This window comes from Schistocerca serialis, chromosome 2 (assembly GCF_023864345.2).
Source record: "Schistocerca serialis cubense isolate TAMUIC-IGC-003099 chromosome 2, iqSchSeri2.2, whole genome shotgun sequence".
NCBI lineage: Eukaryota > Metazoa > Arthropoda > Insecta > Orthoptera > Acrididae > Schistocerca > Schistocerca serialis.
Window position 1 is genome coordinate 1,160,191,937 of NC_064639.1, and position 19,115 is coordinate 1,160,211,051.

General features: G+C 42.2%; 1 protein-coding gene across 2 annotated transcripts in view; it reads right to left on the reverse strand.

The window, feature by feature from the left end:
* Positions 1-19,115, reverse strand: part of LOC126458620 (ATP-binding cassette sub-family C member 4-like) — a 312,931-nt gene that overhangs the window by 244,248 nt on the left and 49,568 nt on the right. The window contains exon 1 of one of the 2 annotated variants that reach the window (XM_050095786.1): positions 7,019-7,136. The exons of the other annotated variant lie outside the window; for it this stretch is intronic. Coding sequence (XP_049951743.1) covers positions 7,019-7,092 — 74 coding nt within the window. The 5' untranslated portion in view covers positions 7,093-7,136. Of the gene's footprint in view, positions 1-7,018; positions 7,137-19,115 lie in introns of those variants that run through there. 2 annotated transcript variants of the gene reach the window in all.

Here is a 19,115-nt window from a genome sequence, read left to right on the forward strand (position 1 = left end):
ACGAGGCTCACACTTGACGGGATTTCTTACCGACATTTTTCACGCAACTGGATACTACGTCAGTTTACGTACTACCATGTACCTGCGATGCTCGCTCCGGTTAGGGAATCCTTCTCTACCATTCAGTGTTGCCAACACTCGAAAAACAAAAGAACTGCAAACCGTTATGGTTACAGTACACTTACTTTCTGAACAGGTCTCTTACGTACACGAGTGGTCTCAGTACTGGATGCTTTGGAAGTTGTTGTTGTTGTGGTCTTCAGTCCTGAGACTGGTTTGATGCAGCTCTCCATGCTACTCTATCCTGTGCAAGCTTCATCTCCCAGTACCTACTACACCCTACATCCTGAATCTGCTCAGTGTATTCATCTCTTGGTCTCCCTCTACGATTTTTACCCTCCACGCTGCCCTCCAATACTAAATTGGTGATCCCTTGATGCCTCAGAACATGTCCTACCAACCGATCCCTTCTTATGGTTAAGTTGTGCCACAAACTCCTCTTCTCCCCAATTCTATTCAGTACCTCCTCATTAGTTATGTGATCTACCCATCTAATCTTCAGCATTCTTCTGTAGCACCACATTTCGAAAGCTTCTATTCTCTTCTTGTCCAAACTATTTATCGTCCATGTTTCACTTCCATACATGGCTACACTCCATACAAATACTTTCAGAAATGACTTCCTGACACTTAAATCTATACTTGATGTTAACAAATTTCTCTTCTTCAGAAACGCTTTCCTTGCCATTGCCAGTCTAAATTTTATATGCTCTCTACTTCGACCATCATCAGTCATTTTGCTCCCCAAATAGCAAAACTCCTTTACTACTTTAAGCGTCTCATTTCCTAATCTAATTCCCTCAGCATCACCCGACTTAATTCGACTACATTCCATTATCCTCGTTTTGCTTTTGTTGATGTTCATCTTATATCCTCCTTTCAAGACACTGTCCACTCTGTTCAACTGCTCTTCCAAGTCCTTTGCTGTCTCTGACAGAATTAGAATGTCATCGGCGAACCTCAAAGTTTTTATTTCTTCTCCATGGACTTAAATACCTACTCCCAATTTTTCTTTTGTTTCCTTCACTGCTTGCTCAATATACAGATTGAATAACATCGGGGAGAGGCTACATCCCTGTCTCACTCCCTTCCCAACCACTGCTTCCCTTTCATGTCCCTCGACTCTTATAACTGCCAACTGGTTTCTGTACAAATTGTAAATAGCCTTTCGCTCCCTGTATTTTACCCCTGCCACCTTTAGAATTTGAAAGATAGTATTCAAGTCTACAAATGCTAGAAATGTAGGTTTGCCTTTCCTTAATCTTTCTTCTAAGATAAGTCGTAAGGTCAGTATTGCCTCACGTCTTCCAGTATTTCTACGGAATCCAAACTGATCTTCCCCGAGGTCGGCTTCTACTAGTTTTTCCATTCGTCTGTAAAGAATTCGTGTTAGTATTTTGCAGCTGTGGCTTATTAAACTGATTGTTTGGTAATTTTCACATCTGTCAACACCTTCTTTCTTTGGGATTGGAATTATTATATTCTTCTTGAAGTCTGAAGGTATTTCGCCTGTTTCATACATCTTGCTCATCTTGCTTTGGAAGAACAAGAGTAATTTTTTCGCATTGAGAAGAAAATTCATCTTGAAAACTGCACGATGCCTCTAACATGGCTGTTCCCTTCGTTTCAGTTAAATACGAAGTGACGGACTCACTCCTTGCAGATTAAGAGACATCTTTCTGAGTGTGAGAACAATAAGCAAAATATGGCACAGCCTCGTGTCGGGCGGGTTCCCAGGTTCGATTCCCGGCGGGGTCAGGGATTTTCTCTGCCTCGTGATGACGGGGTGTTGTGTGATGTCCTTAGGTTAGTTTGGTTGAAGTAGTTCTAAGTACTAGGGGACTGATGACCATACATGTTAAGTCCCATAGTGCTCAGAACCAGAGCCTCGTGTCGGTACAGGTGGTGACAAGATACAACTCACCAAGCATAAATATTGTTGAGGACATAAGTCTACAGTGTACGTCGAAACAATCTGCGTCTGTTGTGACTCTTTCTAATAGTTTAGAACAAATAAGTCACCACATCCTGTTATTGTTAAGTTTTTGTGACACGAATTTCTTTTGCTTTTAAGGAGGATGTCTGCGTCTTATAATTATAAAGGGCGTTACGGCTACATCTTACAGTGATATAGGACGTTACTGAAATAATGCTGTAAACGGATGATATTTTTGTTAAACTTACTGCTCATCGAACTGGTCTTTTATACTAGTATAAATCTATCCATATTTCCCGGAGATTATAGGACGAAGGGTTGCCTTGATCCCTCTGAATCATCAAGATGATATGATCTGCATGTCATTATGCTCCTGTGCTTGCTGTTTCAGTTTATCTGTAGTACTTGTGTAGGATTTTACATAACATTGTGTTATCACCGTCGCACAGTATATCATTATCAGATGTGTCTGTATTATAGTTACAACACTAGATTATGCCAGGTGACATGAATGACTGAATATAAGGAATACATCTCTTCAAGCTTAGTTACAGGTCCTGTATGGTTTTCAAGGGAATCTCACACCATTCTTGCTGCAAAATGGTGGCGAGTTCAGGTAACTATGATGGAGATACGTAGCGATCACGCGTTGCTCTCTCCAAAGTAGGCCACAAGGGCTAAATACATTGAGAACGGATGACTGGTGGCCGGGAGACACGCGGCAGTTCGTCAGTGAGCTCACCGAACCAGTCTCGAAAGATGCGAGATGTGTGAAGATGGGCCCTGCCGTCTTGGAACACAGCGTAACCATTGGGGAGCAAACACTATGTCATGGGATGGACCCGATCACCCAAAACAGTCACATACTCCCTGGCGGTAAGGCGACCTTGGAGAACACCAATGGAACTCACTGGATACCACGACGTGACGTGACTGCCCAAATCACCACCCGACCCCCACCATGTTTCACTCTCGGTACGTAAATTCGGCCAGAAGTTGTAAACAGAGTGCAACGAGGCTCATTCGACCAAATGATTGCCTCCCGTTGCTCCACAGCCTTGGTTTTATGTCTTCGGTACCACGTTTTCCTGCCACGGGCACTTGCATCACTGATGATTGCTTCTGGAATTTCAACTCGTCCTGCAGTTCCCTGAATCTGGGGTTCCGTTCGCGCTATTTTCGTACTGAGAGCGTTCGCGAGTGCAGTATTCAGCTCTGCAGTGACTTTTGCAGCCGTCGTCCTCTTAATATTCGTCATACTCCTTTTCAACGATCGGCTGTTACGATCACTCAACACACACTTTTCGCAGCGTTGCGACTTTACGGATGATGCTTTCCCACCTTCCTGCATGCGATATAAATCTTGGATACGGTGCCTCTTCGAACATCAACGCTTCGGTTTCCTCGGTTACGGAAGCACCCACCAAACAAACGTTCATCAACAATTTGCCCACCTTCTAATTCACTTAGCTCCGACATAATTCGCTCGCAACTACACAGCACACTGTTTTGAATACGACTGACACTGGCGAACGTACTGAGGACGTTGCACAGGCGCCGTTAGTACTCATGTACAACAGCGCAACCTGCTAGCATTCGCATCTCCACGCTCAAGCATGTTTTCTCCTGTTTTTCCACATTTTTGTCCAACCCTTGTATATGTGTGTACCACGCCAACTGGTATTTGAACCACTAGTTTTTTGAAAAACACGTAGCTCCGAAGTATTATTCAGACTCTAGAGATTTCTAAAAGACATATATTCGACTATCTATACTTTGAAGTTCAAGTGACATCACAAGAAGTTCGAATAACTGATAATTCGGTTCAACGAATGTTTGATTGATACAGGTGGAATCGGAAAAAGACAAAATAAAAAATTTAGTTAAGTAGTTCCACTGCAGTTTCAAAAACATGCTGTTTCCTTACAAAGAGCGGCAGAAAGTACCAGCTAGAACTCAAACTAGCAGAAAGATTATTTTGCCCACTTTATTTTTATTTAACATTTAAAACGAAAGACACATATCCATTAGCGAGAACATACAAGAAAACCTCGGTTTCATTCATTTTTCCATGCCGAACAAACAGTGTCATTAAAGCTTGCATTTTTCTCCACAAATGTTCTTAAAAACGGAAGTATGTCTTTTTTTAAATGTTAGTGAGGCACCCCTCACTAACTGTGAACCCTTCAAGGCGCAGGGTAATAACGAATGATTAGCCCTTTTTAAGCTTATGACCTCCTATAGGTATGTTTTGTCCTCTACACTGAGTATGCTGTTTCAGTTAGCATTCTTCAAGAGGGGGTAACTCCGTATCTTATGTTTTCAGCAATCTTATCTTCTGCTACAGGATTATCGACAGCGCCGATGACGGAAGCCTAAAACTTTTCGCTTACATCCTTTTTTTCTTTTTCGGTCCACATTGCAAGACCTCAGTAACCTGCTTCTTTTCTGCGAAAATCGGTAACTTCACGTCAGCCTCATAACTACTCTGTGCTGTAGTTAAGTTATGGACTGCTGAGAAAACAAAGGAGTATCGTGAAGATGTGTATGACAAAATAAACACCTGAACGCGTAACGCGTATTACGTATTACCGAGTGTTAGCTGCTAACTTCGAATTATAGTGTGTTTGCAGAGCGATCTGCCATGACAATCGCTTCGATTTATCCGGTGTACCAAAACACACAAAATTTATTCGATTTATCGTGAAATCTGATTTATCTAAGGAAGATTCAAATGTAGTTCGATTTAAAGAACTACACGCTATCAACATATAAAGGAGAGAAGGATGTACTCTGACGCCTCATCAGAAAGAAAGTACATCGACAAGAAGGATTTACGTGAACCACTGAACATTAGACAGATATTTATGTTTTGTCTATGTAGGAATTCCTTATGTAGGAGTTGTGATTGTAATGAAGTCAATAAAGCAGACATAACGTGTTATAATCGCGCTTTTGAACTGTAGAGAGGAAGAGAGAACGTGATCGTAGCGATTGTATAAGGTGGGAAAATTCGCTTTCCCAACCCTCTCCTTTCTTACCAATTTTTTTTCTTTTGATGTCTTTTTTCGTAAAATGTGAAGTAACGTACACACTTACTTAAGACAAAATTAAGCGCTCGTCGAGTGTCCTATGAAAGCCGTTAGTTAAGAAACTGAAAGGAATTTGCGTGTACATATGAACAAATGAGTCGTCGAACTGCTATTGAAGATTATCTTCGAGGCAGTTCGGCTTTGCTATTTTATCGGGTCAGCATATTGGACATTGGACATCTTCCATGCATCTGTCACCACATTTTCTACTCTTTGGTACAGATATATTTAGTGTTCAGTCTTCAATGAAAGCGTAGAATACAAATAAACCTTATACAGCTCGGTTTTCATCAGTGTATACAAACGCTCTAAGTTTCTCACAAACGACGAAATGAATTTTCTTCCCTTTCTGCAGCGCATTTGACACAGATCTTTTCAAGCGCTGCAACGAACAAATGCTTGTCGTATACGTTTAATACTTTCATCAAAATTCACATGCTGATTCAGAAAGGAAGAACAGATTTCAATTGTTTATTACAGACAAACCATGAATGACAGAAACACACTGCGCATATTACTGGATAGAGGAAGATTCTAAGTTTTATGTTCGCACAGATACTATACATGACCGCCATGCGTTGCTCCAAATACATCGAAACGGTAGTCTATTTCATTCCACACACGAATCACCGGCTCTCTGTTTATCGAATCGTTAGCTCTTGAAAATAGCTGCCATGGTAGGGACGAAGACGCTATTTTTAATATAACCCCGCAGAAAAAAATGCATGGTGTGAGGTCTGGTGACCTGGTAGGCCAAAAGCAATGAACAAGATCTTGGCCACCTCTTCCAGTCCAACGTTGTGGGATGGTGTTGCTATGAACGCCACTCTTCGAGGTGAAAGTAAGGCTGGGCGCCGTCAGGCATAAAAATGAAATAATTGGAAATTTCGCGAAGTTGAGGAAACAACCAATTTTGCAGCATCTCCAGGCATGACATTCCTGTCACAGGTTCCTCTGTAAAAAAAGTGGGTCTATGAACCTTGTGAACAGAACGGGCACAGTTTGGGTGAGTCTTTTTCATGTTCGTGATGATACCAGGATTTTGTGACCCCCAAATTCTTACTTAAAGATTCTTTAATCGGTAGATGAAATGTCGCTTTGTGTTATAAGACGAGTCGAACGGAAAAAGGGTCCTTTGTCTTATCGTGGGCAACTGAAATGCAACATTCATACCTTCTATTATGGTCGCTGCGACCAGTTGCTGCAGTAACTGCACCTTTCAGGACTTCATATGTAGGCGTCGTTTCAGAATACACCATCACTGTTTGAGGAACTTCAAGTTCCTAACCTGCCCGTCTTGTAGACCACCGAGGGATCCGTGTGGACGCATATCGGATACGCTCGACATTTTCATCAGACGTACGTGGTCAACCATATGCAACAAACTCTCCAGAATTTTGTGTGCCAGTCATAATTCTGCTTGTCCAGAGGTGGCTTCTTGCTGAATCGACAACGGAATGCGCGTTACACGTGAACAATGGATTAGCAACGCGCAAATTCCAACAACCGAAGTGATTTCTCTTGTGGTGTAGTTACGATGTTGTTACAAATAAACAACAGCGCAACTGTCAAAACTTTCGACCGTCCTCTATCCAGTGACATGTGCAATGTGTTTCTATGTTTTATGGTTTGTCTGCAATAAACAACTGAAATGTTTCTTTCTTTTTGAATCACTCGGTATTATAAGAACTGTGATTACCAACACTGGTGCTCTTGAAAGGTGGAAAGGGAACATCATATCACTTACACAAATATACATGACGTATAGAAGGTCTGGTGCACCTGACGACGAGTGCAAATTCGAAACGCACGTGCGCATGTCAAGAAACCACAGAAAGTGACTTAATCCAGCGTGTGAGTATTCAGTTTCTTACCACCGCAGCTGCACTATCGTAAGTGAGCGGAGCCGGCTGGAGAGGAGGAGGCTTACCAGAAGGTGAGCACGGAGAGTGGGTTGGCGGCGACCCGCGGGTTGGGGTTGGCCCTGCGCTTGGACGCGTCCATGTGGCCGCCGCCGCCTGACCGCCGTCCAGCACTGACCGGCTGGAAGCCTGGACTGGACTGGCCGGCGCGGCGGCGGCAGCAGCAGATGCTGGCTCAGCTCCCCCCTCTGCCTCCCACCTCCTCGTATCTGGCCAACAAGGACGGCGCTTAATCTGCCGCCGATACGCGGTGCTGACCTTCTGCGGTCCTGAATGACTTGCGGTAGCGAAAATTTTGCAACAGTCGTAAGAGTAGCACGGCCAGTTCTTCCCGTGAAAGGTCCTGATTTATAATATTACTACACTTGTTTCGTACAGTGTAGTAAGCGCGCCTATGTGAGTTCCGAACTTTAGACATGCCCGTACATATTAATCGTAATTAGAGCAATGTGGCTTAATGTTATGCAATAACCAAAAAAACTTTAGACGTGCCCGTACATATTAATCGTGAAGGCTTAATGTTATGCAATAACCAAAGAAGTAGTTATGCAACAATAGAATAATAGTTTAGCCCGTGTTTAATGTTCGTTTAGACCGCGCTAGGAAGTTTGCAGCCTCGTTACGTACATGATACTGTCTGTTGCGTGGGCCGTAGTTGCTACGTACACAGGTTGAATCACCTACGTCTTGCACCCCTGTTGCTACGTGAACGGTTCGAGGTATCAAAGCGAGGTTTTCGATAAAAGATAGTAGGCAGATGAGCATTTAATTTTGTTATGTAGGTAATACTCTTTAGTGTTATGACCAGACGAAACTACAATCGTCTGATCGTAACAATTGGTTCTTCGATCGCTCTGAGACATGGCTGATCGGAACACATGAAATATTAGTACACTCTATTATAAGAAAGGTAAAAATATGCGTTTAACTTCTTTCGTACAGTGTAGTAAGCGCGCGTATATGAGTTCCGAACTTGAGACGTGGCCGTAAATATTAGTCGTGATGAGAGCAATGTGGCTTAATGTTATGCAGTAACCAAAGAAGAAGTTATGCTACAATAAAAGGGTAGTTTAGGCTGTGTTTAATGTTCGTTTGGATCTCGTTAGGAAGTTTGCAGCCTCATTACTTACATGCTACTGTCTGTTGCGTGGGCCATAGTTGCTACGTACACACGTTGAATCACCTACGTCTTGCACCCCTGTTGCTACGTGAACGGTTCGAGGTATCGAAGCGAGGTTTTCGATAAAAACATAGTAGGTAGATGAGCATTTAATTTTGTTATGTGGGTAATACTCTTTAATGTTATGACCAGACGGAACTACAATCGTCTGCTCGTAACAGTTGGTTCTTCGATCGCTCTCAGACATGGCTGGTCGGAACATATGAAATGTTAGTACACTCTATTATAAGAAAGGTAAAAATATGCGTTTAACTTTATACAATCTATTGTCACGGAAATGAGTCTAACATTTACAACTGTCTTTCAATAGTATTGCACGACTAGATGAACACAATTACAAACTCTTCTCTTGAAGTACAAGTTCAACATTTCCTAAAGTAGAGTTCCCTCTGACACTTGAATAGCACTGTTGTGGTAACCAGCTGATGTTGATTGCTTCATCAGAGGTCACAAACTGGGTAAAGCGAATCAGTGCTTGGCTCCATGTCGGCCTGTGTGTGACGGTGCTGTGGTGCTGAGAGAGGGGGCGTGTTTTCCGAAGCGACTTCCATCGGCCATTGTGGACCGCAGCGAGGCATCATTGATGTCTGTCGTATCGACGCGCCTTTGGACGATATCGCATTTAACTTTTTACGAAACCTTCGTTGGATCACTTTGTTGTCCATGTGTTTGTCTGATTGTCCAAATGTTAAATACCCTTTTTCTAAGGAATGGGCAGACGTATGAGGTTGAAATTTACGTCACATTCTGAGATCTGTGGTCCCTTGGCAGTGTAAAACATTGAAGCCTCTGAGTCAATGCAGTGAAAGGACTCGATCGTTTATGTCACATTGTTTGATACTCACACACTTATCAAAACCTATAGAGTACTTCCCGTTGGACTACAATAATTAAATTTGGGAAGAGGGAAGATTTTAGTACAACTAAAAGGAAAAGTCAGAAACTGTTAATTTATATTTATTATTTATTTATTTATTTATTTATTGTTCCGTGGGACCAAATTAAGGAGAAGTCTCCATGGTCATGGAACGAGTCAATACATGAAATTATAACACGATATTAGAAACAGATAAAATGAAATATTAAAAAAAACATATTCAGGTGACAAGTAGTAAATTTAAATAAAGAAAATCAACAATGTAACACTGGAATTTGCTTAATTTTTTAGCTCTTCCAGGAGCTCCTCGACAGAATAGAAGGAGTGAGCCATGAGGAAACTCTTCAATTTAGACTTAAAAGTGTTTGGGGTACTGCTAAGATTTTTGAGTTCTTGTGGTAGCTTATTGAAAACGGATGTAGCAGAATACTGCACTCCTTTCTGCACAAGAGTCAAGGAAGTGCATTCCACATGCAGATTGGATTTCTGCCTAGTATTAACTGAGTGAAAGCTGCTAACTCTTGGGAATAAGCTAATATTGCTAACAACAAACGACATTAAAGAAAATGTATACTGTGAGGGCAATGTCAGAATTCCCAGACTATTGAATAGGGGTCGACAAGAGGTTCTCGAACTTACACCACATATAGCTCGAACAGCCCGTTTTTGAGCCAAAAATACCCTTTTTGAATCAGAAGAATTACCCCAAAAAATAATACCATACGACATAAGCGTATGGAAATATGCGAAGTAGACTACTTTTCGTGTTGAAATGTCACTTATTTCAGATACTGTTCTAATGGTAAATAAAGCAGCATTTAGTTTCTGAACAAGATCCTGAACATGGGCTTTCCACAACAGCGTACTATCTATCCGAACTCCTAGGAACTTGAACTGTTCCGTCTCGCTTATAATATGCCCATTCTGTCTGATCAAAATATCGGTTCTTGTTGAATTGTGTGTTAGAAACTGTAAAAACTGAGTCTTACTGTGATTTAGCGTCAAATTATTTTCCACAAGCCACGAACTTATTTCATGAACTACGTTATTTGATACTGTTTCAATATTACACACAAGATCCTTCACTATCAAGCTGGTGTCATCAGCAAACAGAAATATTTTTGAATCACCTGTAATACTAGAAGGCATATCATTTATATAAATAAGAAACAGCAGTGGCCCCAGCACCAACCCTTGGGGAACGCCCCACTTAACAGTGCCCCATTGGGACTGAACATCACTACCACTCTCAATATTGCGGAGAATTACCTTCTGCTTTCTGTTCTTAAAGTAAGAGGCGAACCAATTGTAAGCTACTCCCCTTACTCCATAATGGTCCAACTTCTGCAGTAATATTTTGTGGTCAACACATTCAAAAGTCTTCGTTAAATCAAAGAAAACACCTAGCGTTCGCAACCTTTTATTTAATCCGTCCAAAACCTCACAGAGAAAAGAGAATATAGCATTTTCAGTTGTTAAACCATTTCTAAAACCAAACTGAACATTTGACAGCAAATTATGTGAATTTAAATGCTCCAGTAACCTTGTATATACAACCTTCTCGATAACTTTAGCAAACTCCGATGGCATAGAAATAGGTCTAAAATTGTCAACATTATCAATGTCTCCCTTTTTATAAAGTGGCTTCACTACCGTGTACTTTAATCGGTCAGGAAACCGACCACTCCTAAAGGAAAAGTTACAGATATGGCTGAGATCTGGGCTAACATACATAGAACAATACTTCAGTATTCTCCTAGATACCCCGTCATATCCATGAGAGTTCTTGGTCTTTAGTGATTTAATTATTAACCCAATCTCCCTCTTGTCAGTATCATGGAGGAGCATATCAGGTAACAGTCTCGGAACACTTTTTTCTAAGAGCGCTATATGATTCCCTGTTGGGACTAGGTTTCTATTTAGTTCACCTGGTATATTCAGAAAGTGATTATTAAATACTGTACATATATGCGACTTATCAGTAACACGGACATTCCCACTACGCACTGATTCTATATCCTCGACCTGTCTCTGCAGACCAGCCACTTCCTTTACGACTGACCATATGGTTTTAATTTTATCCTGAGACTTAGCTATTCTATCTGCATACCACATACTTTTTGCCTTCCTAATAACATTGTTAAGCACCTTACAATACTGTTTGTAATGGGCTGCTGCATTTAGATTTTGACTGTTTCTAACGTTTTGATATAATTGCCACTTTGTTCTACAAGATATTCTTATCCCTTTAGTCAGCCACCCAGGCTGCCTGTTTGTGCTAGTACCCTGTTTTGAACGTTCTAACGGAAGGCAACTTTCAAAGAGCACGAGAAAAGTCTTGAGAAAAGCATTATATTTATCGTCTACTGTATCAGCGCTATAAACATCTTGCCACTCTTGTTCCTTGATAAGGTTTACAAAGGTCTCTACAGCAACTGGATCAGCTTTCCTGAACAGCTGATGACTATATTTAACACGTGTTGCAGCACAAAAATCTTTTAAAGTTAAAATTTGTGCATCATGATCTGAAAGGCCATTCACCTTTTTGCTAACAGAATGCCCTTCTAGTAATGAGGAATGAACAAAAATGTTGTCTATGGTTGTTCTACTGTTCCCTTGCACTCTCGTTGGAAAGAATACGGTTTGCATAAGATTATATGAATTAAGGAGGTCTACCAGCATCCTCTTCCTTGCACAATCACTTATACAATTAATATTGAAGTCACCACATATAACTAAAATTTTGTATTTCCTATAAAGTGAACCAATAACCTCCTCTAGCTTTAGCAAAAATGTTGTGAAATCGGAGTCTGGGGATCTATAAATAACAACAGTTAGAAGTGTAGCTGCATTAAATTTAACCACACCTGCACAACATTCAAACACCTTTTCAGTGCAGTTCTTTGAAACATCAATTGACTCAAATGGGATGCCGTTTTTCACATACATGGCTACTCCCCCACACCGCAAAGAGCTCCTCGAAAAGCTGCCAGCCAATCTGTATCCTGGTAAAGGAAGCCTCTGAATCATCTCCTTATTTAAGAAGTGTTCAGATATACCGACAATTGATCTCACGAAAAAAAATTTTGTCATTTTTTGTGACTGTCAGTCTGTCTATCTGTCAGCAACGGGTAGTCCTATCAAGTTGAAATTTATGTCACATACTAAGGTCTATGGTCATTTGAACATGTAAGAAAATTGAAGCTTCTACGTCAATGCAGTCAAAATATACGGCCGTTTATGCCACGTATTTTGATATTTACTGCAGATAGAGTTGGCGATTCAAATTGTACGTGAAACAATCATTCGCAGACTAGTCCTAGGGCCAATATCTTGCCAGTATCAACGCCGATAAAAGCAAAAATGGTCGAAATTCTCGATTTGCGGAATGAATGAACTGTCTGTAAGCTCAATTAAATTCGTGTGGAACCTACACCTGGCCAGTTTTTTAATGAAGCTATAGGCCTATACTTTTCTTAACAGCATTCGAAAGCTTTTGAAAGCACTAGTACAGTGATATAAACCTCGGCGCCGAAACTTTTCGGAACACTGCCCGAGAAATCTGCTGAAGCTGAAAGGCAACGTTACCTGAATCGGCTACTGCGGTGTAAACACCACCAAATGGTCCTCTCCTGCGAGGATCCGCCACTGTATCGAGCCTTCCGTTTGGTGTTTGTTTCCACAGAAGCTGGACACTGAGATTTATGGACACACCCTTGTGTAAAACTGCTTTCCTAAACACCTTCTCACAGTCCAGCATGCAGTTCCATTCACAACAATCGTTACTGACCCAGTGTTTTATGACGTATATATGAGGGGTGTTCAATAAGTAACGCAATATTTTTTTTTCTGAAAGCAGGGTGGTCTTATTTATGATTTCAGTACACTATGATATTCCCGCTCTTTTGGCGACAAAACCCTGTTGTTCAACATAATGTGCATTGAATGTGAAGGCCTACTCCACCTTACTGGGAAGGCCTGTACATCCGCACGGTAACACTCCAATGGTCGACGAGTGAGGCAACGTCCGACTGCATCGATGAGCTCCCCATCATCCAGGCACTCGCTCCCGCGGAATCCATCCTTCATTGGGCCAAACAGGCGGAAGTCGGAAGACGCAAGTTCCGGGCTGAAGGGTGGATTAGGAAGAACGGTCCAATGAATTTTCGTGAGCTTCTCTCGTGTGCGCAGCCTTGTGTGAGGCCCTGCGTGGACACGGAGAACTTCATTTGCATTTCTGTGCCGATGAATACTGTGAAGTCGCGTCTTCAATTTCCTGATGGTAGCACAGTACACTTCCGGTTAAGCGTTGCACTGTGAGGGAGGACATCAAACAGAATAACCCCTTCGAAGACCCAGAAGACCGTCGCCATGACATCACCAGCTGAGGGAGCGGCTTTTAACTTTTTATTCGGACGAGAGATGGTGTGACGCCCCTCCACGGACTGTCGTTTTGTTTCCGCTTCGAAGTGAGGAATCCATGTTTTATTGCCCCTGACGACGTCCGACAAAAAATTGTCACGATCAGCCTCGTAACGCCCGAGCAATTCCGCGAAAATGGTCCTTCGTTGGTTGTTATGATCATCTGTTAGGCGGCGAGGGAGTACCTTTGAGTACCCCAACTGGTGTGTCAGCACTGTCAGCAGAGGTCCTCAGTTGAGCAGCGAAGGGTAGGAGTGTCATCCGTCCGTCATCTCAAGTTAAGTGTCCGCACGCTCCAACACTGCAGCACCCACTCACGCCTGTGTGTGGCCAGCTGGCACACCGGACACGTCTGCGTCACCTTGCTGCGTCAATGACAGGTGCCTCGCGCAACGACTCACCGTGCTTTCGTTCACTGCCAGGTTTCCGTAGACACTCTGCAAGCGCCTATGAATATCTGCGGTGCTCTGGTCTTTCGGCAAAAGAAACTCAGTGGCAGCAGTCTGCTTGGATCGCTCCTCCGTTATGGGCGCCATTTTGAAGGCTACGTATAGCGCCGACACCTATCGGAACTTCATGAAACTGTCAGGGCTGAAGCGGAAATAGTCCATTACGTCCCGCAACAAATTCCACATGTTCTCGACCGAAATCGAAAAATAATATTTTCCATCACTAATTGAACGCACCTTGTTTGTTGTATGGACAACAGGAAGCAAATTTTGCTTCAACAGAGTAGGCCTACGTTCTTGCTGCATATAAGGTTCCGGAGACAGTAGTAAGAATAACAGTATGTGGATCCTTAAAAAACATGAGTCTGAATACAAACTAAAAATACGCAAGATGCACAAACATACTTGACCATAACTTTTCAAAAGTTTAAAATTACAGCAAAATACAAACAAAGACAATGACGGTTGAGTGATGTTAACTGTATCCTGCTTTGGCACTCCCGAAATCAACTTCGATTAAGAACAACAAACTATATTTACATTAAAAGGATTCCACCGCTGAGGTGATAATAATAAAAAAATAGAATATTCAACCATTATCATACGACTCAGAGGAATGTCCCACGTTATCACTCAGAAGAAATGACATTGGTATTTTTCCAAAGAAAGTTCCGCACTGGCTCTGTCAGTGATTTTTATTAAATCTGCGCCGGCCGTTGTGGCCGTGCGGTTCTTGGCGCTTCAGTCTGGAACCGCGTGACTGCTACGGTCGCAGGTTTGAATCCTGCTTCGGGCATGAATGTGAGTGATGTCCTTAGGTTAGTTAGGTTTAAGTAGTTCTAAGTTCTAGGGGACTGATGACCACATGTTAAGTCCCATAGTGCTCAGAGCCATTTATTAAATCTGCGACCGGTTTTTCGCGCCACTTATCGGTGCATCCTGAGGCAACATACGGTATTTATAAAATGGTAACATTGAACATTGCCCTGTAGCCACTCCCCACCATTCAACGTTCAATGTTCAACGTTACCATGTTATAAATACCGTATATTGCCTGGGGTGGTGCGAAACCGGTCGCAGATTTAATAAAAATCACTGATACAGCCAGTGCGGAATTTTCAATTGGAAAAATGTCGAAATTTGGCTGTGGTTGCCCGCATTACAAAACAAATGACATTGGTGAACACAAACCCAAATGTGCAACATGGCTGAGAGCAATACCTTTAAGTTCAATGCCAGTCTCCGGTCAGAAAAGAAGGACGGTGTTTAACATAACGTTCTCACCAAAATAATTTTTCTCTGCGACCCTCCTGGAATAACGATTTCATAGCCGTAAGAGTTGTGTGCCAATGTTAATGCACTCGGGTGCACTTCTTTCCTAGGGCGGTTGTCGAAGTTAAACAGCCAGGCCTGGAGGGCAGGAAACGCACCAGAAACGAAGGCCCAAAGCAGAAGCCAACCGCTCGGCCTCAGCAGAGCGACATTTTCAAGTAGCGCATCTAGACCGTGAACAGAGCCCCTGTCCGCAGTTGCCCACGGTTCCGCTTACGTCGCCATACGCTGGGTTGCCCTTACCAGGCAAGGAAGGTCAGCCCGAACTCGCGAGTCTAGCAAAGATGCAGTCTCATTCGTGTTATCGATCCCGCACGCTCGTACGGGTCAGTCACCGTCCTATTGCATTGTATGACAGTCTGCATGCAGAAGTTTCCGAAAGTGAAACAACATATGTGGTCGGACAGCACTTGATTGCAGTTAGAAAATCTTTCAACATTTACTGAAACAACTGGAGCGTGCACTTTAACGTCTTACTTTAGTTTCAATAAAGGATAAAAAATTGACATACGAATATGGATATTTCGTAAATGGACATTAAATTTGATACAATATCGGTATTTTAGTTTCAATACCCGTACTGATACAAGTTAACAACAATGAGTGAATCGGCAGTAATAAAAAGCAGACAACCCATCAACTTACACTATTGTGCAGAGCTTGAGAACGAAAGTAACTTTCGTGTGACGTGCACTGCCAAGTAACATAGCTCGATGAAAGTTGCCCCATACATAAAAAGAACTAACCGCTGTAGTGTAGTGCGGAAGGTAATTGAAAGAAATACGTGATCAGACGAACAGAAACGACTTTTTTATTCAAAGACAATAATTACTCTGAAATCACCGTTATTCCGGATGGTCCTCTGGACAGTACAAAAGGCGGGGCATGGTTGTTAACAAGGTTGAGATCCACCAGCGCAGTTGACAACTAAGATTCAGAGAAACTAATGACATTAGTTGCACTGGTTTAAATCAATGGGGAAAGTTGCTCTGCTCGGACTACCCTAGCATGCCTCCTGGCAGACCCAAATCCTCAACTTACCCACACGCTACTCATGTAGTACCCCTTGTCCATTATCCTTCTTACTCACGGGGTTTCGCCGATTCCTGTAAGAGTAGGAGCGTGATCTGCATCTGCACTGCAGTGATCAGCTGGTCGTCCTCATCTTAATAACACTGGGTGATTGTAATTAAACTTTCAAACCGCTGTAGAAATAACGCCACTCTGGCAGAAGAAAAACAAATAGTTATAAAATGTAGCAATAGATGGCGCTGTAAGCATCATAATTTAATAGTGGTCGACTATAAATGACAAATGAGTCATACAACAATGCCTAAGGTCTACGTTTGACATTAAACAAACTGTATTACTCGGTGTGCATGGGTGTACAGATGTGATACTGTTAGTTACGTAAGACTGTCCACCACGGCAAGGTGCAAATAGTCTATTTTGAATTGTCCTGAGGCCAAAAACCGCATAAAAAACATCACTCACATCGGTATTTACTTGTCCTGAGCCTAAAAACCGCATAAAAAGCAATCAAAATCAAATGGGATTAGTAATTTCCGTGTGACTGGCGTAAAACATGTTCAATATGCTGTCCACCGTTTTCTGCAAGTTGAAATCGCGAAACAGCATGTTCCACAACTGATCGAAGTGTTTCCGGGGTCACGTTCAGAATGTGTTGCGCAATGCGTGCCTTCAATGCAGCTAAAGTTTGCAATCGGGACACTGAACACAACATCTTTCAGACAGCCCCACAGCCAGAAGTCACACGGATTAAGATCAGGAGATCGGGACGGCCAGGCTGTTGGGAAATGGGGGCTGATAGTTATAGCATTTCCGAAATGGTGCTTCAGCAGCTGCTTAACTGGATTTGCAATGTGCGGAGGTGCGCTGTTGGAGAGCTGGAATGATGTGGTTGCGCAAAAGACACCCATAGCGCTTTGTCAATGACAGGACCGGAAGCACCTGTCTCTTTGAAAAACGATGACTCTATGATAAATTTTGTCGTAAACAAGCACCACACAGTGACATTTTCAGTATGAAGTGGTACTGATTCATGTCTGGCACATCACAATTACTGCATCCCTCTAAACAGCATAATTTTATTATGACATGTTTTGTTTTGTTTTTAGGCTTCCTTTTTTTCCGAAGCCGCAGTTATGCATGTAATATAGGTTGTATACCGCCTTTTGCAACTGTAATAAATGTCTTATTTACACCACAACCATTTCACTTCATGTCAGAGCATATTCTGTACTCACTGCAACAGTTTGGATTTCTTACAAGTCTGTTTGTCAAGACCGCAAACAGTTCTCATTTTATAATATTAATATTAATACTAACGTTTACATGTTTATGGGATAGGACAGGGGAGGGAGGGCTGTGGCGCAAAATTGATTACCCGCCTGTGGCGTCGAAGTACCTACAGCCTAAAATGTATCATGACATACTGTCAACGGATGACGTTCATAATGATTTTGATATCTGTCAGAAGATTTCGCCACACAATTCGAGTTACAGAAAGCGCAAAATAAAAAGCAACAGAGCGATCCAGAACAAGGAGGACTCGAATTCATAAGCCGTACGACAACAAACGAACGAGAGAGGCAGTAGCACAGCAATTGAATCGCCTGCCCTCAACTATCAACAGAGGTTAACTGATGACGTCGACACAGTGCGGTCAACGGAACGCAGTGTCCCCACAGAGGGGCTTGTCAACTACAACGAGGCTAGCGTGTGCGACTCAGCATTACGTAACACGAACGTAGGGGAACAGAATGTGCAAGTTCCCAGTACTAACTGAAAATGGATGACTGAAGACAGTTGACAGAAACTCAGTTACTCAAAACTACAGCTGACTCTCTTCTTCGAAATAACGTGAACTTTAAATTTTAAGAAATGCAACCCACGAATTGCAGTTAGAAAAATTCATTTCCGTAGAGAAAGTTAAAATGAAGTACGTAGACGGTTCAGTTATTTCGCATGTTGAATTTGTATGTTACGTTCTTACTCAAATTTATTAAACACGAAAATTATCATTTAATTTTAGAGACTTATAAGTTTGCGTCAAAAGACAGAAAGTTTAGGCTTAACATATCGTTAACATCAAGCTCATTTAGAGCTGTGGCGCAGAAAACGACCGGAGTGAAAAATGGCTGGGGGTTGCGTGGTCGTAAATACTTTTATTAAATATAGCGTACTTATTACTGAGACTCAACAACTGCGAGAACAAACATAAGCCGGCCGAAGTGGCCGTGCGGTTAAAGGCGCTGCAGTCTGGAACCGCAAGACCTCTACGGTCGCAGGTTCGAATCCTGCCTCGGGCATGGATGTTTGTAATGTCCTTAGGTTAGTTAGGTTTAACTAGTTCTGAGTTCTAGGGGACTGATGACCTCAGCAGTTGAGTCCCATAGTGCTCAGAGCCATTTGAACCAACAAACATAAGTTTACATAAGTAATGTGTTCAGCCTTCACGTTACGAAATTGCAAAACTTAAGCTCTAACACATAATAAACCGTCCCTTTGAATTTCTTAACTTCGCAATGAGAGGGCCATGAACAACACGTCAATAATAAACAATAGTAAGCGGATGACAAGAAAGGCAAACAATAAAGAAATCTTGGCCCAGAATGCAATATTGTAAAATATACACCACCAAAAATCAACAACCTACCGAATGATATCCAATGAATCACAAGAGGAGAGAATATAATAACAGCACACACCAACCCACGCTACCAGCTCCTGAACTCGATCACGATAAAAGAGCGAGTTAGTGAATCCACGGCTCAATGCAGCTGCTGGACTGGTTGACATCTTACCTAGATGTGACCGTGGAC